The sequence below is a fragment of the Mercenaria mercenaria genome, chromosome 12, assembly GCF_021730395.1.
Source record: "Mercenaria mercenaria strain notata chromosome 12, MADL_Memer_1, whole genome shotgun sequence".
In the NCBI taxonomy this organism is placed as follows: domain Eukaryota; kingdom Metazoa; phylum Mollusca; class Bivalvia; order Venerida; family Veneridae; genus Mercenaria; species Mercenaria mercenaria.
Genome location: NC_069372.1, coordinates 40,615,373 through 40,637,404, shown reverse-complemented (window position 1 = coordinate 40,637,404; position 22,032 = coordinate 40,615,373). Strand labels below are relative to the sequence as shown.

Sequence of the window (22,032 nt, the reverse complement as noted above, 5' to 3'; positions counted from 1 at the left end):
CAATGATAAAGTATTCCAGCCCATGGTTATATCACAAGCTGGGTCAGGCAGAGTTCATGTTAGATATGAGGCACATTAAATTTGTATTTGTTTCTCATTCATGTATATTCATAGACTGGCATTTAAACAGAAAATAAATTTAATGTACCAAAAACTCGCAACCATCAGACATTTCAAGGCTTTGATTATTTTTAGCAATATGTAAATAAACGGTCAGCAGCATTCTCGTTTAAAATAAAAGATATACTAAACTAAATGGTTGGCTTGAAGACGCAGCAGGCTTAGTGGATGGATGTATATTCATTTTGTAGTGATGGTTTTGACGGTTCGAACCTTGCATCCGACCAACATTTTATTTCTTTGCATTACATACTTTGTGTAAGTTTGTTCTCTCAGGTTTCTATTTAATTATTTTGTTTTTATTTTCGTATAGAATCGGTAGTATCTTTAAATCCATCGATACTGAAATTATTTCCAGTTTCAGTTTCAGTTTATTGGCAAATCAGCATTTATACAATGCCTTTGGCCATTTGCAAACACATTAAATAAATAAATATGACCAAGAGGCTGAACATATATACATACAATAAACAATTTCAATATACATTATTAATATTACACATTTCTAAGAAGCAGCAATAACTGTAAGTTTTTCCTTCCTAATTTTCATTGCACTATACACATATTTTGCAAGACTTTTAATGGTTCTAACATTTGAACTAGACATAACATTTGTAAATTTGGTAACAAATGTCCAAGAACTATTTTTGATTAATTTTTGGCGTAAATGTTCAAAAGACAGTCTATTCTAACTTTTTCACTTTGTAAAACATCGAAATATTTTTCAAATTTGAAATCTGTTTTAAACTTTACATAGTATTGCATCTTTGTCTGGTTACTTAAAATATCGTTCCAATTCTGAACATATTGGTCGCGTAAACGTTGACTTAACAAAGAAAAGTGTGTAATAAATTCAATGTGAAAAGTCACAAATGTAATATTCTTTTTATCAAATGTTAGCCTTTCCTGTCGAAACATCAAAAATTCTACTTTCTTTTACTATATAAACAAGTCAATTGGATCAACTTCTCCTATACTATAAACGACGTCGACGTCAAAGCTTTATTACACTACACGTGTATAATCATTTTTATTTAATGGCTCCCGCGACGTCAAACATGTGATAAATACAGTTTCAAAAACAAATTTTTTCGGGTCTAGGAATCGACTTCCCGACGAAAATGTATAATACTAATTGGTGTTATTTTCTCTCACTGTCACGTAATGTTAGCATGGTGCTCGCTAAACGGAATTTCATTCTTTTTTATAAACCAGGAAACCCTTATCAGAAATAGTAGACGAATGTTTTTATTTTTAGTTTATAAAGAAAACAACTATTTTCAACAGAATTCGATAAAAATACATTATTAGAATATCAAATATGCGACATAAGTGTAAATAAAAGTAAACGGTTGTTTGTTGTTTTTTTTAGTTTTTTTTTAATCTCACGTCACGATGTGTGGCTTAGTCGCTTTTACAGACGTTCTTTTCATTCGAATGAATAAAACCAGTTGATGCTTTCAAACCATTTCGATTTTATCATAAAATTCCTACGGACTATACTTACGGTGGCCAACTCGGATCTACATCCTGTATTACGTCCATGTCATTATAATATGTGTGGTCTGTAGGTAACTCGGCATCTGCTACTCGCACTGCTGTGTACTGGTTTATACCGAAGAAGTCGGAAGATCCTTAGAAAACAAATGCACATTATGTTTTATTTTATCGTATTGTTTACCATCAGTATCTTGAATATTTAAACATTAATATTGTCTAATTTTCTGCAATAAAATATATGGTAAATGAGATTATATAAACTAGAGATCATTTTAACAGCGGATAATGGGCATCGTGGATAGTGTAAAAGTAACTCGTTTCAAATGCCATGGATTCTTGTCTCTGCTATGCCGGGCAACTAGCAAAACGATTAACTTTTCCCACAAAACGAACTTGAAAGAGACTGTTTATTTCACTCAAATGCTAAAATAAAACGATAAAAACTTAAAAGAATAAATACAATTTGTACCTTTGATCATAGCTTTTTCCTCATCAGTAAACCTTGGCAATCTTGAATGGCTTAAATTTTCACTCTTCTTATCAACCTTTTGTCTCATGACGGTTGGATAGTCACCATCAACAAAGACAGGGTGAGCGAACCAGCCAAGATGGAACTGTGTTCTTCTGTCTGCTGCCTCATGATCTAGTGTACTGTTAGGATTCTTTGGTATAGCTGCGTCACAGTTCAACGTGATACCAACCGTACCTAGAACAAGTAGAAACGATTTTAGGTGTTTTTTTTATTGTCATTATACGTACACTACAAAGTTTTACAATACCATAAAACCTAAAAAAAAGTCTTCTTACTATTATAAATATTATTCGAAAACTGCATGGACTTTCGCAAGAACCGTGACCTTATATTCAATCAAGTCAAACCAGACTTTATTACCTTAAACTCTATCATCATTGTATTTCTCTACTTTCGTATACATGCTTTATTTATTCTCTCGCATGTCATACCTTACTAAAATCTTATTTTTCCTTTCAAAAAACGTTAAACCTTGCTGACAAATCATGTCTTTCCATTCGTTTATGCCTTACCTTATCGAGATTTTATAATTCCTCTTGTATATCCCTACCTTGAACAGAGATTTTATAATTCCTATCTTATATATGTTCTACCTTGTTAAGACAATTTATAGTTCATCTCGTATACGCCTTACCTTGTTTGGACATTTTATAGTTCTTCTCGTATATGCCTTACCTTGTTTGGACATTTTATAGTTCATCTCGTATATGCCTTACCTTGTTTGGACATTTTATAGTTCTTCTCGTATATGCCTTACCTTGTTTGGACATTTTATAGTTCTTCTCGTATATGCCTTACCTTGTTTGGACATTTTATAGTTCTTCTCGTATATGCCTTACCTTGTTTGGACATTTTATAGTTCATCTCGTATATGCCTTACCTTGTTTGGACATTTTATAGTTCATCTCGTATATGCCTTACCTTGTTTGGACATTTTATAGTTCATCTCGTATATGCCTTACCTAGTTTGGACATTTTATAGCTCTTCTCGTACATGCCTTACCTTGTTGGGACATTTTATAGTTCTGCCATACTTTGTTGGGACATTTTATAGTTCTTCTCCTATATGCATGTAACCTTATCTATAAGCTATAAGATCGAATTTGCATACGATTATTTATAAGCACCATGTTTTCAGAACAATTATTGCCTTTTAATTGAACACGTATATGTTTATGTGATGTATGTTTTTATATTGTGATATTGTATTCTTATAACCTGAATAAAATTGAATTGAATTGAATTGAAACCTTGTTGGGACATTTTATAGTTCCTATCGTATATGTTCTGCCTTGTTCAGACATTTTATAGTTCATCTCCAATGTGCCTTACCTTGTTTGGACATTCTATAGTTCTTCTCGTACATGCCTTACCTTAATGGAACATTTTGTATTTCTTGTCGTACATACCCTACATTGTTTTCTAGTCGTATATGTTGTACCTTATTTAAACATTTCATAATTTCTGTCGTGCATGCCTTACTTCTTTGATACATTTCATATTTTCTTTTTTTTTAAACGTATCCTACCTTGGGACAATTTACAGTTTACAGTTTCTATCGTACATATTCTACCTTGTTGGGTCATTTTATACTTTCTCTCTTACGTATCCTACCGTTTGACTATCTTGCATATCGTATCTTGTTGGGGCATTTTATATTTTCTCTCGTACATAACCTACCTTGTTGAGAAATTTCATATTTTCGCTCGTACATATCGCTTCTTGTCGGGTAATTTTATATTTTTTCTCTTACATATCCTATCGTGGAAAATTTTCGCACGTTTATATCCTGCTTTGTGTCATTTTATATGTTCTCTCGTACATATCCCACCTAGTAGGGAAATTTTATATTTTCTCTCTCACATATCTTAACAAGGTAAATTTTATATTTTCGCTCGTACTTATCCTACCTTGTTGGGAAGTTTTATATTTCCTCTCGTACAACCTATAAGCCTTTGCGTGGGCTATAATTTGTGTATGTCCAGCTTCATAATCCAACGTCCCAGTTTTATTTATGCCTATAAATAAAAATGTGTTTAATAGATCACAAAACGTGTAAGTTTCATAATATGTAAAGTAGCACAGAACTTGATTCTACAAGGATTCAGTAGAGTAATTTAATTAAATAATTAAAATAGAGAATGTGAATGAAGACAACCAAAGTGAATTCAATTAACCCTTACCCTGCTAAATTTCTAAAATCGACAGGTTTATCATTCAATTTGGACAATACCATTCATTAACTAAAGGGTTGTTTCCTGAAAAATTACTGTCTGAATAGCGAACAGTGCAGACCATGATCAGCCTGAAAGGATTTGTAGGCTGATCTTGGTCTGCACTTGTCGCAGAGCCAAAATCGTTTGCCGGTGTAACATTAAATATTGACCAACGTTGATAATTGACCCTGTCAACATTTCAACATTAAAAGTTTGATCAAAACGTCCTGTTTCAACGTTGAGAATTGACCCCGCCAAAATTTCAATGGGGTCAATTTCCGACGTGGTCAATATTCAATGTTACAGGCACCGGGCGAAGTGTTAAAGGCCGAGATTCATGCTTAGAAAAGCTACCAGTTTACAACTGTAATTATTTCGGCATTTTACATGAAATAAAAAAGGTATAGGGTAGCCTATGTATCTAAAGAATATTTATACCTGGCGCCATTTCACCGTTTCCATATCCCGCAAATGAAACAACCCAGGGCTCGTTCAATGTTATCCATATCTTCACCTGAAACATTGTGAGGTAAATTGCGCTTAATTATCGCTTTGAGATTTTTTGATGAATTAACTATATGAATTCATATTACATTATCTTATTTAAAAAAAAATCATTCGTTTTCTGTTCTCAAGAAAGTATAATAGAAAATGTATAAACTTTGTCCGTCAGATGCAGTCTCCGTCATCCAGATGTTCCTAAACATTTATGAAAAAAAAATCTAGAAAACAGAAGTTTACCCGATCGCCAAATTCTCTGAAGCAGACGTCAGCATAATCCTTAAACAAATCGGCCGTGGTCCTGTTAATCCAACCGCCATAATGCTTTTGTATAGCTTGAGGGAGATCCCAGTGATACAGCGTAACCATGGGAACTATGTTTGCAGCAAGGAGCATGTCTATCACCTTGTTATAGTAGTCTATGCCTGCTTGATTTGGTGTACCAGAACCGTTTGGAAATATCCGCGGCCAAGAGATGGAGAAACGGTAGTGTGTAACCTGGTAATATAGTACATTTTATGCTAAATTCTGAAACTTGGGTATCTGAAACACACTATATGTCGGGATAACACAACAAAATCAGCGTAATTCCTTATTCCGATTTCTTGTCAATGTAGATCTTTTCCGTGACGAAGTCGTCCATACTTCATTTTTGCTTCAGTGCATAATTATATTTGTGTAGAAATTATACCGGTAGAACTCCTATTCTACATCATTTAAATATGTGAATAATTTTAGTCAGAACAATTACATTCCGCCCCATCTCCCTAATCCAATAAGCTGGTCACATGAGACATATATCTCTTTGACACATATACATTTGGAATACGTTATTATAATTATAAACTACAATCTAACTATAGAATGACTCATAAAATGCATGATATAATCGTTGTGTTAAGCTGTTATCATATGTTCAAAAAATAGCCTTAAGCATATACCCTGCAGATGATATAAATGATCGCAAATCGTCAGCAGATCTTATGGAAGAATTAACCTTTATTTCAATATCACATTCAATACTCGGTTAAAGCTTGACTAAACAAACTTACCACGAATGGTTAAAGAAAAAAAAAACCCATACCTTTAATGCTCTCAAAAGATTTATGTCTTCAGGATATTTGTGATAGCTGTCGTCTGCAATGTTTCCGTTAGCATTTTCCAGGACGTTCCCCGGTGTTTGTGAGAAGACATCCCAGATACTTAAACCACGTCCTAAAAAAGTACACACCTATGTATTCCATACCGAAACGAAACTACTGAACTTCGGTTTACTACAGCATTTTTTTTATAAAAAAAGAATGTGTTAAATTCCTATATTTTAAGCTAATATTATATTAAATTCATTTTTATACTTATATTACAAAATGATGGCAAGTTTTGGAAAAATATAAGTGTAATTGTTTGCTGTAGTACAGTTGAGAGAAGTATAGAATTCCATAAACGATAGCGTCCTACTAACTGCCTACCGCTTACTGCCTACTGCTTACTGCCTAGTGTTTACTGCCTACTGCTTACTGCTTAGTGCTTACTGCCTACTGCTTACTGCCTAGTGCTTACTGCCTACTGCTTACTGCCTACCGCTTACTGCCTAGTGCTTACTGCCTACTGCTCACTGCTTACTGCGCACTTTGAATATTTTGTAGAAAATGTAGAATTATATAGGAAAATCTTTAAAAATCTTCTTTTCTGAAACCATAGAGAGTGAGACCTTACCACCTTCTTTCCATCCACCTTCTATCTGATAAGCAGCTGTTGCTGCAGCCCAAGTAAAGTCTTTGGGAAATTGTCCATATAACATCTCATTCTGATACTGAAGTCGCGTATCCTCCGCAAAACCATGACGTTCTACCAACTTTCTGGAAAGTATGTGACGATATAAAGTTTTCAGTTGAAAACATCGTTTCCACCTTGCGTAAAAACTACCACCGTGTACTTTGTTGCATGTACAATATATTATTAAAGATAATAATGAGAATTGACATGGAACAGCAGACAGTGAAGAACTGTAAAAAGGAAATCTTTGTATGAATATAGTTTTGCACTAGTCAGAAAAAGTTTCTACGATAAAAAGTTAATGCAGACATTAAAGACGGAAGTGCACTGGCATAGTGCAGAATCTTGCGATATTTTGGTGACATTACGTCGACGTTATTTCGGTGGTATGTTTTACGTTTCCGTTTACGAACCAGTTATTCATTTTCAGATTTTGAAAAATATTAAGTAGATCAGCTTATTATTATCTTAACATTATAAACTTCTCCCTAATAATTACATACAAATGATTTTTAAAATGTAAGAAAATTTTCGGCCGCTATACCTAACAAGACTGCACACGTTAGTTTTTACACCTACGCTACTTTGAAAACTCCATTCAGAAATGTCTTTCACTAGTTTTCAACAAATGTGTGTTACCTATACCATAACGCTGATGCCTTCGGAATCCTAGTTCTTTCAGGATCAGAGAAGTTTACAAAATGTAGACCAAATCTTTCTGCATAACCGCGTGCCCACTCAAAGTTGTCCATCAAAGACCATGCTGTATATCCCTTGACATTGCAACCGTCAATTTTAATGGCTGAATAAGAAAAATTCTGACGTTATTGAATTATGCTGCCAATCAGCTTTCCGTAATAATAAACTATACAAAATATTCATAAAATGATTTTTCTAATACAAAATATGGAGTTCTATCATCCTTACCTTCACGTAGGAACTTTCGGCAGACAATTGCCAATTTTTGCTTTAAAAATAAACCGAATAAGAACTGAACTGGTCCTTTTGATTTCAATGCAGCTGCTGTCACTTTCTAATTATTAATCTCCGACGAGAGTCTGAACTGGCCCTCAACATTGAAAAGTCACAATATGACATTAATTATGTAGGTACAACAAGAACAACAATAAAACAAAGCGATGCACTTCGAAACATATACTTCAGTATTTAATACGAAGTTCGGGAAGAGTCATATCGATTGCTTTTGCAGTATCTACATCAGTATTAGACAAAAGATAATCAAAGAACATACCTTTTAAAACATTGTTGATATAGTTTTTATAGAAATATATTCTGTGCTGGTCATTGAGCGAACCATTCCTATCAGAGACCCCATTTTCGGTGATATAGACAGGGACATCTCCGTACTGATCTTTGATCCAGTTTAACAATCTCCGTATTCCCCAAGGTGTTACCTTCAACCAGTCTGATCCAGACCTTTAAAACAGCAGAAACATGTGTCATTATTAAACAATATAGCATGCTGTAGAATAAAGTAGTTAGATTATGGCAAAAATATAACTGAGAGAGAGCATTAGCGATTTAGTTTTTAGCAGTCATAGTGTGAGCTTATTTATTCCAAGTACTGTAGACTTCAAAATTTTCGCATCAGTAATGTTTCGCGATCTGTTAAAGATCACTAATATTAACGTTAATAGGATTATGCTTCTTACTATTCGAGGTAGATTTGAATTCGCGAATATTAGCGAAAGATAAACCATTGTGAATAAAAACAGTTTTCAGTATAGCTTATTTAAGAAATCATCAGCTTAATTAATACATTTCATTTTAGACTGTACTTAGTTCTAATATGTCTATAAGATCAAAATATTATTACCCTAGCCAGTTTGGGTCTTTATCTTCATTAAGTTCTCTGTCGCAGTTATAAGAGCTATCGGAAATATTGCACTTGTGGTGAGACACCAACACAGAAGTGTAATGGTTTAGTCCAAAGAAGTCGTAAGTACCTGTTGTAACAAAATATAAGACACGTGCTTTTTACATATCATATAAGCAATTGTACAGTATTTTGATTGAACAACAAAAGTATTTTCTTTAATTTCTAAAAGTGCTAAACCTTAAATGGTTTCTCGTGGTATAACATATACACTTGAAAGAAAAAGACAGAAAATGACGAAGTGAGTGAAAATAAGCATTAGATATAGGTTAAAGGACAAGAAGAAGCTAATTTTCCTCATTTTTTCAAAAGCGTTGCACAACTTTTTTGGTTACTCATTTCGGTAGAAAAACTTTGTGTCAATAAGTTTGTACGAGTTGAGAGAAATGTTGTGTGTTTTTTCACCTAAAATGTGTGAACGATGCACTTTAAAACAATATCATGAGTTTTATGATGGGAACAAAGAAGTGAAGCAACTAACCATTTATTAAGCGTTTTTCTTCCTCTGAAAATGGTGGAAGCCTGGATTTGTTCAGACCCTGTTCTTTGCTTCTTCTATCAATTTGTTGTTTCATGATGTCTGGGTAATCACCATTTACATAAATTGGATGGGCAAACCATCCAAGATGGAACTGAAGACCTCGCTCTGCAGCGTTCTTATCATCTGGGTTAGATGGATTCTTCGGTACCCACCAATCACAATTCATAGTTATTCCAACCTGTCCTGTAGAGAAATGTTACACAACATGTACAATGTATAAGTATATAAAGATAATTTGCAAATATGAGAAATCTTCTGATTTTTTTTTTTAATTTAAAACGGGTACTTGATTCAAACTTATTGACATAAGTATAACTGTAGAGCAAAACATTCAGATTTTAAAAAGCCTTTGAAATCTGGAAAAAAAAATATTCCTCGCTTGACTATTTCATATACATTGTATTTGATAATTAATTATATCTTTATATGCACGAGTCATATTTTGTGATAGATAAAAAAATCATTCCGTTGGACCAAAAGGTGCCATAATCATTTTTAATTATCAGCACTTTTTGTTCAAAGATACTGAAAATGTTCACTAAATCTGTAAGTATCTGTGGGTATTTATCTGATTCTTAAATGTCTTGAAAATCAGTTTACCGTGTTGTGTGGCTCTGTAAGTCTTGTCATATACTCTATAAGCCTTAGCATGGGCTAGAATAAGAGTTCGCGAAACTTTGTATATGGCTGTACCACTTGTCTTCAAACCTATAAATAAAAATGTTGCTGCCACAACAATGCCACCAAAAACCTACTCTATTGAAAAGGGGAGATGTGTTTATGTTTCTTTTTGTTGTTGTTTTTTTCTTGGTTTTTTCTGTGGAAGAAGGGACTATAAAAGTAATGACAGAAAAATGCCATAGCTAAATATTTGATATCTATTTGTTAAAAAAATAAAAACAATCGTTATCTGTAATTACAACAACTTGATTACAAAATGAAAGTATGTACCAGGTGCCATGGCTGCATACTCGTGTCCCAATAATGATACAACCCATGGCTCGTTCAGCGTTATCCAGAACTTTACCTAAAACCAAAAAAAATATCTCCTAGAAAATATATCTAAATTCAAATACGGGATAAAGTAATCATAAAGACAGAAACAGATTTTAAGCATTATAACCTCCTTTATGCTATCTAATATTTTACAAACACTGTCGCTTTCGCAATCTCATTACAATTTTATCAAGTGATTTCATTATAGACTTATCATTCGTCCTTTGGCAGTCGTATTGACCTTTGGCAATTGACCTCATCCTCAGCAAAATGACAAAGCCGACATGAAATCATATAACTAAGAACATTATAAACAATATCAAAAACACTTATTATTCTAGCAAATCATCGATTAGGCAACCAGAAAGAGACAGAGTGCAATATGTCGAATACCCTGTCTCCAAAAGCATTGAAACAAACATCAGCATAAGCGGCAAAATGAACAGCCGTAGTTTCATTTCTCCATCCTCCGTAGTTCTCCAATGCCTGTGGTAGATCCCAGTGATACAATGTTATCATAGGAGTTATGCCAGCATCCAGGAGAGCATCTATCAACCTGTTGTAGTAATCTATACCTTCCTTGTTGGGAACGTCACCATAACCATTTGGGAATATTCGAGGCCACGATATCGAGAACCGATAGTGACTGACCTGAAATGATATTAGCTGAGCATTATTTGGATGACACTGCTGTAAAATAAGTTCTTCTTAAAGAAAGGTTTAGTCTATCTCCATTCTCATATGTTAAACTACCTCTAAGCTGTCGAAGTTTTACGCAAACATGATCAATTAATATTATTGAAAAGTACAAAAAATAACAATTTCTTGTGCATAAAAAAGCAGCGAGACAGGCTGTTACTTGATATACGTAAATTGACTGAAGCACTGATGGCTAAGGAGTTAGAATATTGTAAACTATGGGCATGTATGCTTTTTCAAAATCTTGACTTATCTCCCCTAGAATATTAAGTTGAATATTCGTTTAGTTTAAGATAATGTAAAACACCATTTTGACCAGACTAATGTCCTACCAAATATGATTAATACATTTGTATTGTGTCACTATTTTACAAATATTTTTTAGAGTTTATTACTTCTATGTACAGAATAGTCTTTCTTCAAAAAAAGGTAAGTTTGGGCAATTTATTTCGAAATATTACAGGGGTATAATAATACGTGAACGAAGCTGTATATTAGTTACATCCACCGAAGTCTTCAGCATGACTATACGTTATAATAAATGTTAATAACTGACAAAAATATATCCATATACATATATCATCGGAAGATATTGACAGACACACCCCTAGTGCTTTAAGAATTTTCACATCCTTTTCATAATACTTGTAGCTGTAGCATGCCATGTCGCCATTGTCATTGTTGTCCACATTGCCAGGCTTATGAGAGAATGTGTCCCATATACTTGGCCCACGTCCTGAAATACATTTAGTTACAAGTATACAGACTGTGGCTGTATTCAATATTTCCCTGTCAAATAAGTATATGGTCAACAGTTCCTGTAACAATATATGAGGTATATAATGTTAAACGTAATAAAAGTTCCTTGTGCTGTATGTTACATGTAAAGGTTTGAAGACTAGTTTTTTTTTGGAAACAAAAACGCTGCATGCTCCATTGTTTTCTAATTTTACTTGGTAGCGCTTTCAATGTTTATACATATCTTTAGCCCGTAAAATAATACACAGCATTTCAAATATGCCCGAATATATGTGTAATCTGTATTCTACTGTACACTAACTTGTGATGTACTCTAGTTTATATCCCAATGTATAAGTACCTCCTTCGTTCCATCCACCCTCTACTTGATAGGCGGCAGTTGCTGCACTCCATACAAAATCGTCAGGAAAATTTTCTTTCAGAAACTCGTTTTCTTGCGGCATATTACCATCTAAGTCAACTCCACGGAATCCATTGTTGCTTATAACATTTCTAGAAAGGAAATTGTCAACAACAATGAATGGAATTAGATGAAGTATCAAAACGGACAAAACAGACGAAATAAAACTAATGTCATTTTTCTAAAGTCAATGTCATTACAATTCATTTATCACGCACAACTTAATAGCAACAAAAACCGTTTTGTTTCGATTGTTACAGACTTGCAGATCTGAGACATTTGAAGCCATTTAGCTGGCTTACGGAAGGTCGATGGTTACTCGTGATGCAATAATGCACGGAGGGGCACTTAGGGTCTTACTCCACCATCAAAAGCTGGAAAGTCGCCTTATATCCTATAATTGTGTCGGTGTTTAGATAAATAATAATTTTTTGAACATTATTAAATCCTCCCTAATCATTACATAAAAAGATGTTTAAAATGCAAGAATAGTTTTCGGTCGCCACATCTTACAGGACTGTACATGTTAGTTTTAACACCTAAACTACTTTGCAAACAACATATATATATGTCTTCAACTATAATAATTTTCAACAAAGGTGTGTTACCTATACCACACTGCTGATGCCTTTGGAGTCCTTGTCCTTTCAGGATCAGAGAAGTTTACGAAATGCAGACCAAATCTCTCTGTATAACCGCGTGCCCACTCAAAGTTGTCCATCAAAGACCATGCTGTATATCCCTTGACATTGCATCCGTCGATTTTAACGGCTGAATAAGAAAAAGATCTCAAATTACTGAATTATGCTGCCAATCTGCTATCCATAATTATAATAAACGATACAAAATAGTTATAAAGTAATCTAATTTAACACAAAGTTTAAAGATCCATCATCCTCACCTTCACGTTGGAACTTGCAGACAGAAAATAGACAATTTTTACTTTAAAAGTATAACTTGAACAGAGCTGAACTGGTCCTTTTGATTTCAAAGCAGCCGGTGTCTTTTTCAATTTATTAGTCTACGACGAGAGTTTGAACTGGTCGTCAGCATCGAAAAGTCGCAATATGACATAAATTATGTAGGTAAAACAAAAGCAACAAAACAAAAAAAAAACAACAAAGGGATGAAATGATTGCACTTCGAAACTTATACTTCCGTATTTAAAACCCTACCGCATTATGACCAATTATTACTGAAACTTCGGGAAAAGATTTATCGACTGCACTTTGCAATATCTACATCAGTATAACAAAATATAATCGAAGAACATAGTATACCTTTTAAAACATTGTTGATATAGTTTTTATAGAAATATATTCTGTGTTGGTCATTTAGCGAACCATTCCTATCAGAGACCCCGTTTTCGGTGATATAGACAGGTACATCTCCGTACTGATCTTTGATCCAGTTTAACATTCTCCGTATTCCCCAAGGTGTTACCTTCAACCAGTCTGATCCAGATCTTCAAAACAGCAGAAACATGTGCAAATTTTAAACAATATGGCATGCTATATAACAAAGTAGTTGTTGCAAAAGTATCATCGAGAGAGAGCAATAGCGATTTAATTTTAGATACGTAATATTGTGAGCTTATTCACCGTATAAACTTTATTCAAAGTACTGTAGAATTTCGCGAGAGTAATAATTTGCGGTTTGATAAACATATAACAGACATATTAGCGATCTTTTAAATATTCGCGGTAGAATGGAATTCGAAAATATTAGTGAAAGATAAACCATTGTGATTATAACAGTTTTCAATATAGCTTTTTTGAGAAATCATCAGCTTGATACGTTTCATTTTAGACTGTACTAAGTTCTAATATGATTATAAATTCAGAATATCATTACCCTAGCCAGTTTGGGTTTTTATCTTCATTGAGTTCTCTGTCGCAGTTGTAAGAGCTATCGGAAATATTGCACGTGTGGTGAGACACCCACACAGAAGTGTAATGGTTTAGTCCAAAGAAGTCGTAAGAACCTGAACAAAATACAAGTCACGTGCTTTTACATACTTTATATGCAATTATACAGTAGTTTGACTGAACAACAGAAGTATATTTCTTTATTTTCTAAAAGTGCTAAATTTAAAATGGTTTCATTCATTTCCTTATGTCGTGGTATAATGTATACACTTGACAATGAAAAGACGGATGGAAGTCAACAAAAATAATAAAAGTTTTCAAAATAGCATGACAAAGATTATTTAAAATTAGTGTGACGCTGACATGGTACCTTAATGTGACTCGCCCACAATTTGGGTGAATTTTTTCAACATGTTAATTTCCACCAAATTTGGTAAAGAATGTTTATATGATACTGAAAATGACGGAGTGAGTGAAAACAGGTGCTAGACCTAGCTAAAAGGGCGAGAAGAAAGCTGATTTGCATCATTTTTTCAAAAGCGTTGCACAATATTTAGGGCTTTTTATTTCGATACAAAAACTCTATGTCAATAAATGAGTACGACTGGTCACTTTCAATTTGAGAGACATTTTGTTGTTGTTGTTTCACCTAAAATGAGTGAACGATGCGCTTTAGTTTAGTTTTAGTTTAATCATATTTTATTGCATATTTTCATTATATACATAATATACACATATGTAATACAGAAGTATGAAAATAGCAAATGGGCTGGACTTTAAGTTATACCAACATTATAAGCAGCCCTTCCCACTGCGTCAAATAATTGTAGATTAAACTAATGGAGGTTTTTATAATTTAAAGAAATGAGGAAAAACACATAGAAAAATGTTTCAGTTATACAAACAAAAAAGAAAAGAAAAAGTGGAAACAAAAAGGGAAAAAATGATTATACAAAAACTATGGTTGTACTTCTGTTACAATGCCACCAACGCTACCGCCCCCCCCCCCCCCCCCCCCCCCCCCCCCCCCCCAACCGAAGGCCGTCCCCGCGATGCTCGACCCCCTGTTGAAATAGATACTACATGTAATCTGTGACCATTAATTATACTTGTTGATGGAATCGTCCTGTATTTTTTATGTAAACCTGTACGTCATTAAATAGATTCAGTGATGACGGGACGACAGATTTAGAGTACATTTCAGTACGTCTTGATAGCGTGACGATGTCACAATTGTTTCGTAAGTTATATGGAGTCGAATCTTCAACAGAGTTGGGAAAAAGTTCCCTAAGGTATTCTGGCAATAGACCATTCTTATATTTGTAAATCAGATTCAGTTTTTGAATTTTTCTACGATCTGACAAGGAGACCCAACCTATTTCTTGTGTAAGACGTTCTATTGATACGGAACGCGTGAGACCTGTCACTATTCTGGCAGCTTCATATTGAATTTTGTCCAGAGAGTTCTTTTCATATTCCGTGCAACTGTCCCAAACAATTGATGCGTATTCAAAAAGAGGTCTTAAGTAAGCTATATAAATTTGATTTAGTGTAACGCGTTTCAGTTTGTATTTTAATTGACTTTCGATGCTGATGCCAAAATATTATTGATATGGTCATGCCATTTGCCATCTTGGCTGAAGGTAATTCCTAAATGTTTAAGATGGTCGACAAATCTAAGCGGTGTATTTTCAAAAATAAGGGATGGTTTCATGGAATTAGATAGCCCGAAGAACAGCTGGGTTAAACTTGATCAGCCATTGCTTTGCCCAAGAAGAAATTTTTTCAAGATCAGAATTTAACATTTCTTCCATGAGAGGAATGTTGTTGGTAGAAACTGCAAGGGAGCTGTCGTCGGCAAATAGACGAGTAGTACTTATAAGTGACTCAGCAATATCATTAACGTAAACTAAAAATAGTAAGGGACCAAGCACTGATCCTTGAGGAACCCCAGCATTCACATATTTTGTATCAGAAAATGATTGTCTGACGAATACTTTTTGAGAACGGTCTTTTAAGTAGTTATCTATCCAGCTGAGAATATTGCCCGGGATACCATACTTTCTAAGTTTGAATATTAACCCCTTATGCCAAACTCTATCAAATGCCTTAGATATGTCACAAAATACCATACATGTCGGTTGTTTTTCGTCAATGGATTTACATATTTGATTATAGATATCAATTAGTTAGAAAGTAGACTGTGGAATGGCCAGGTAGGAAGCCAGACTGATGTTTGTATACAAGGTTGTTGGAATGGAGATGATTATATATATTCTTGAACATGATTCTTTCCATTACTTTACCTAAACAGCTTATTAGGGAAATGGGTCTATAGTTGGAAGGCGAAGATTTTTCGCCCTTTTTAAAGATTGGCATAACATTTGCTAGTTTCCATGGATTCGGATATATTTGCTCAGATAGTGATCGATTAAATAAGATTTTTAACGGGAAACATACTGACTTTGACGTCTATCTTAACATTTGGTGGCCTATTTCATCCGGGCCGCTAGCCTTATTAATAGCTAAGTTCGATAAAAATGTCCGTTATATCTTGTTCTGTTATTACAATGTTGTTGAGGATGATACTGGTTTTAAGACTGAGTTCTGGAAGACCAGTTTGTGAGTCATCAAGCGTTGAGATAGAGACGAAATAGTTATTAAGAAGGTTTGCTTTGTCTTCGTTGGAGCTATTATACTCATTATTATCGTTTAATAATGGCGGAATATAGTCAATATTGATCGAGTTTTCTTTTACTAACATTCTTACCAATTTCCAGTATTGCAGAGGATTAGAAGAACTGATTTCATTCATCGAGAATTCTAAATTGTTAAAGAATATTTCCTTTGAGTACTTTATTATATTATTAACTTTATTTCGTATTGTTTTGAATTTTAACCAGTCAGCATTTTTACCAGATCTTAATGCGGTTCGTTTTAGACGGTCGCGTTGTCTCGAGGTACGGCGAATTTCAGAGTTGTACCATGGTTTATCGTTAGGCCGTATTGTTACTATACTAGAAGGAACACAGGATTCGACTAATTCTAAATATTTTTGATGAAAAAGGTGAGTTGCATCATCAATTGATCCAGTATATAAAAAAGACAAGTCTGTCGACAATACCAAATTATTCAATGTTTGGAAGTCAGCTTGTTTGTAATTCCATACTCTCCGTTTATAAGAGGTAGAAGATATAAAATCACTTTTAATATAAGCAAAAGTTCCATAATGATCACTTATGTCGCGTTGTGTGTAATAAACGCCCGAGTATAGCGGGATAATATCACTGGAAATGGCTATCGGGTCTAACAACGTACTTGAGTTATTTGTACACGAGTAGGCTCTGTTATAATATTATTCATGCTATTCAAAAGAAGAATATCACGGAGTTTATGATTTGATACATTAAGTTGGCCTTCATTGATGTCCCCCACCAGAATAATGCTACTTGTGATTTCAGATGCCTGTTCGATAAATACATTTAGTCTATCCCAGAATTCAACTTTAAGGTTTGGTGCTCGATATATTGTACAGATAAGGAAGGACTTTGTTCTATCGTGTATTTGAATATTTAAAGATTCTGGTAAAATATGCTCCAGTTCGAATACTCGCTTTGGTTTTAGACTTGAATGACAATAGGTAAGGATACCTCCAGAATGAGATGAAACATCTTTGCGGAATACCTTGTCAAACTCCTCAAGCATTATACCTACATCTGAAATCTCTGGCGAGAGATGAGTTTCCGTAAATGTAAGAATGTCGAAGTCTAGAAAATTATCTTTGATGTACTCAAATTTATTCCTAATACTCCGAATATTTTGATGAAGGATTGAGAAGCAGTGATCGACCTCACTATCCGGTCCAGGTTTTGTTTCGTTATCGCCAGATAGATAAAGCAACATTTTCAAGAAGTACATAACATTTAAGTTTTCGGTAAAGTAGTAAGAGTTTTTGTTTAGACTCGGCGTTAATTTCTCATTCAAGGAAGAAGTTAGAATACAATCTTGGAGTAGAAAACATGTGACAAGAGCAAAGCGCACGTTTAGAACACTTTCAAACAGGTGAGAAATGAGTATTCTGACCGCAATTTAAACACATACTGCGCAAACACTAGAATATCAAAAAATTTTAGTCTGAACGAGCATAGTTTTGTGACACAGTGCCCCCTGTTATAATACAAACCGATTGACGCTCTCCATAAGTTGAAGTCGTTACCCATTTGGGTATAGCATCACAGGAATGAAGAATCGGAGCGAAAATCGGTTAATGAGAGCATTTGTATGTAGCAATTCGCAGAACAACAGTACGAGAATCGGGGCGAACGGGAGCGTAGGACGGCCGGGCAGCACTTCGGAACACCACAACAAGAAGCACAATATCAAAACACAGTTCATATTCCTAAATTTTGCCAAATTGAAATTTAAAAATGATTTAAATTAAATAACCCAGAAATAACTCAAGGAACTCTTTTAAGGAATCTAGTAGATAGAAGTTAGAAATTTGTTATAACATATTTTATACTGATATAATATGCAGTTCAATGAAAAGCGTAATTTACGAGAGTCAAAAATCTTTTTTGCATAATTGTAGCTATAAGGAAAAAGCAGAGATCAATTACAAAATCTTTAGAAGAAAGACAATTATTGTTAGATTTTAAAAAAAAAACATGTTGACAAGTTTATGTCCCATATATGAATGAGATAAACGGGCACGTACTATCAGACATCGTGCGAATGCAAAGAGAAGTGTTATCCATTTCAATGTGGATAAATACAAATTACAAATCAAATTGATATAATACATATGAACGTATACATTATTCAATCATCTATATACATTTATCTACAGTAAACATGATAAACAAAATATTCCTATATGTTAACTGGACAAAACCAGTTTGTATAGCCATGGTTATCATTCAATCGCTAAATAAATTTTAGCCGTAACAAAACACTTGAAATTGTGTAATACCAGTTTATCTAAAAATGTTTTTAATGTAGATGAATAAAAATTGATATAATACATATGAGCGTATACAGGTACATTATTATATTCTCTATAAAAATCTATATACAATTAAACATGATAAACAAGATATTCCCCTATATGTTAACTGGACAAAACCAGTTTGTATAACATACTGAAACATGGTTAACATTCAATCGCTAAATAAATTTTAGCCGTAGCAAAAAATCTGTGGAACTGAGTAATACCAGTTTACCTGATACAAATCGAGAAAAATACCGAAAAATAATTTTTGTGACATCATGCACTGTTGGTCATTTCAACTATAGCGTTAAAAATAAAGTACTGAAGAAAATCGCAGTATGAAATACTAATAAAGCTTTACAAGACTGAACAGTTGAAGGTCTCGCGTAAAGATTATTTCAGAAAAACAGGCACTTTTTCATTAAATTCAGATGTCAATTTAGACAAAGACACATGATCAATTCCCATATATTTGCGCTAATATTTTCATTGACGCAACCAAGTTTTCACTCCAGTAAATTTAAGTTATATTACCTGTGGCAAAGGTTATTCGCTTTAAAACAATATCATGATTTTTAAGAGGGAGGGGGAGTGTAGCAACTAACCATTTATTAAGCGTTTTTCTTCATTTGAAAATGGTGGAAGCCTGGATACTTCCAGTCCCTGTTCTTTGCTTCTTCTATCAATTTGTTGTTTCATGATGTCTGGGTAGTCACCATTCACATAAATAGGATGGGCAAACCATCCAAGATGGAACTGAAGACCTCGCTCTGCAGCGTTCTTATCATCTGGGTCAAATGGATTCCTCGGTACCCACCAATCACAATTCATAGTTATTCCAACCTGTCCTTTAAAGAAATGTAGCACAACATATGTATAGGTATCTAAAGGCGATTCGTAAATAATCATTTTGTATAAAAGAAATCTTCGCAATCTATTTTTTAAATTACTTTCAAAAGGGGTGTTTGATGCAAGCTCATTGATATAAGCATTACTGTAGTGCAAAAAAATCAAATTTCTGAAAAGATAAACCTCGTAACAACGTCTTTGAAATCTGGAAAAAATATACTTCGCTTGATTATTTCATATATTTCATAATTAATTATATCTTTATCTGCACGTGTCATATTGTGTGATAGGTGATAAACACATCACGTTGGGCCAAAATGATGCCATATTCACCTTAAATTATCAACACTTCGTACATTTTTGTCCAAAGATATTGAACATTTTCACTAAAAATATAAATATTTGTGGATATTTATCTTTTTTAAAGGTCTTGAAAATCAGTTTACCGTGTTGCTTGGCCCTGTATTTCTTTTCATATACTCTATAGGCCTTAGCATGGGCTAGAATAAGAGTTCGTGAAACCTTGTAAATGGCTGTACCACTTGTCTTCAAACCTGTAAATAAAAATATTGTTGCCACAACATTGCCACCGAAAACTCTGTTAAAAGGGAGATGTGTTTATGTATTTTTGTGGAAAATGGGGCTATAAAAGTAATGATTGAAAATACTATAGCTAAAAGTCTGAAATTGACATACATTTGTTAAAAATTAAAAACAATCGTTATCAGTTATTACAACAACATGATTATACAATGAAAGTATTACCAGGTGCCATGGCTGCATACTCGTGTCCCAATAATGATACAACCCATGGCTCATTCAGCGTTATCCAGAACTTAACCTAAAACAAAATAGATCAAGGATAAAGAAGTCATAAATACAGAAACAGAATTTAAGCAAAACTGCCTCCTTCTAAACTATTTTGTTATTAATAAACACTGTCGCTTTCGCAGTCCTGTGAAAACCTTATCATTTGTTATTATTTGTCCTTTGGCAGTCGTATTGACCTTTGGCAATTGGTCTTGGGCAAACACAACCAACCACCCTGGGCCAAATAATAAGGTCATAATAAAATCATAGAACTAATAACATTGCACACATTAATATATATTTGATTATTACTCTAGCAAATCATCAGACAATCAATAAGACACAGAGAGCAATATTTCAAATACCCTGTCTCCAAAAGCTTTAAAACAAACATCAGCATAAGCAGCAAAATGAACAGCCGTAGTTTCATTCCTCCATCCTCCGTAGTTCTCCAATGCCTGTGGTAGATCCCAGTGATACAATGTTATCATAGGAGTTATGCCAGCAACCAGGAGAGCATCTATCAACCTGTTGTAGTAATCTATACCTTCCTTGTTGGGAACGTCACCATAACCATTTGGGAATATTCGAGGCCACGATATCGAGAACCGATAGTGACTGACCTGAAAGGATATTAGCTGAGCATTATTTGGATGACACTGCTGTAAAACAAGTTCTTCTTGAAGAGAGGTTTAGTCTATCTACATTCTCATATGTTATACTACCTCTAAGCTGTCGAAGTTTTACGCAAACATGATCAATTAATATTATTTAAAAGTACAAAAATTAACAAATTCTTGTGCAAAATAAAGCAGTGAGACAGGCTGTTACTTGATATATGTGAATTGAATGAATCACTGATGGCTAAGGAGTTAGAAAATTGTAAAATATGGGCATGTATGCTTTTTTTAAAATCTTGACTTATCTCACCTAGAATATTAAGTTGAATATTCGTTTAGTTTAAGATAATGTAAAACACCATTTTGACCAGACTTATGTCCTATCAAATATGTATTAATACCTTTGTATTGTGTCACTATTTAGCAAATACTTTTTAGAATTTATTACTTCTATGTACAGAATAGTCTTTCTTCAAAAAAAAGGTAAGTTGGACAATTTATTTCGAAATATTACAGGGGTATAATAATAAGTGAACGAAGCTGTATATTAGTTACATCCACTGAAGTCTTCAGCATGACTATACGTTATAATAAATGTTAATAACTGACAAAAATATATCCATATACATATATCATCGAAAGATATTGACAGACACACCCCTAGTGCTTTAAGAATTTTCACATCCTTTTCATAATACTTGTAGCTGTAGCATGCCATGTCGCCATTGTCATTGTTGTCCACATTGCCAGGCTTATGAGAGAATGTGTCCCATATACTTGGCCCACGGCCTGAAATACATTTAGTTACATATCGTATACAGACTGTGGCTGTATTCAATATTTCACTGTCAAAAAAGTATATGGTCAACAGTTCCTGTCACAATATATGAGGTATAAAATGTAATAAAAGTTCCTTGTGCTGTATGTTACATGTAAAGGTTTGAAGGCTAGTTTTTTG

The 22,032-nt window shown here is 33.8% G+C and overlaps 1 protein-coding gene across 3 annotated transcripts in view; it reads right to left on the bottom strand.

Moving 5' to 3' along the window:
• LOC123534954 (uncharacterized) overlaps positions 1-22,032 on the bottom strand; it is a 71,234-nt gene that overhangs the window by 12,972 nt on the left and 36,230 nt on the right. The window contains exons 38-61 of one of the 3 annotated variants that reach the window (XM_053519808.1): positions 21,733-21,863; positions 20,820-21,077; positions 20,410-20,485; positions 20,091-20,198; positions 19,401-19,643; positions 13,792-13,921; positions 13,218-13,402; positions 12,546-12,708; positions 11,878-12,029; positions 11,384-11,514; positions 10,473-10,730; positions 10,035-10,110; positions 9,684-9,791; positions 9,024-9,266; positions 8,483-8,612; positions 7,898-8,082; positions 7,285-7,447; positions 6,586-6,728; positions 5,954-6,084; positions 5,110-5,367; positions 4,807-4,882; positions 4,063-4,170; positions 2,090-2,326; positions 1,628-1,754 (exon numbers count right to left, since the gene is read on the bottom strand). In XM_053519808.1, coding sequence (XP_053375783.1) covers positions 1,628-1,754; positions 2,090-2,326; positions 4,063-4,170; positions 4,807-4,882; positions 5,110-5,367; positions 5,954-6,084; positions 6,586-6,728; positions 7,285-7,447; positions 7,898-8,082; positions 8,483-8,612; positions 9,024-9,266; positions 9,684-9,791; positions 10,035-10,110; positions 10,473-10,730; positions 11,384-11,514; positions 11,878-12,029; positions 12,546-12,708; positions 13,218-13,402; positions 13,792-13,921; positions 19,401-19,643; positions 20,091-20,198; positions 20,410-20,485; positions 20,820-21,077; positions 21,733-21,863 — 3,820 coding nt within the window. The remainder of the gene's footprint in view (positions 1-1,627; positions 1,755-2,089; positions 2,327-4,062; positions 4,171-4,806; positions 4,883-5,109; positions 5,368-5,953; positions 6,085-6,585; positions 6,729-7,284; positions 7,448-7,897; positions 8,083-8,482; positions 8,613-9,023; positions 9,267-9,683; positions 9,792-10,034; positions 10,111-10,472; positions 10,731-11,383; positions 11,515-11,877; positions 12,030-12,545; positions 12,709-13,217; positions 13,403-13,791; positions 13,922-19,400; positions 19,644-20,090; positions 20,199-20,409; positions 20,486-20,819; positions 21,078-21,732; positions 21,864-22,032) is intronic. The other 2 variants (XM_053519810.1, XM_053519809.1) reach the window with 2 other exon arrangements.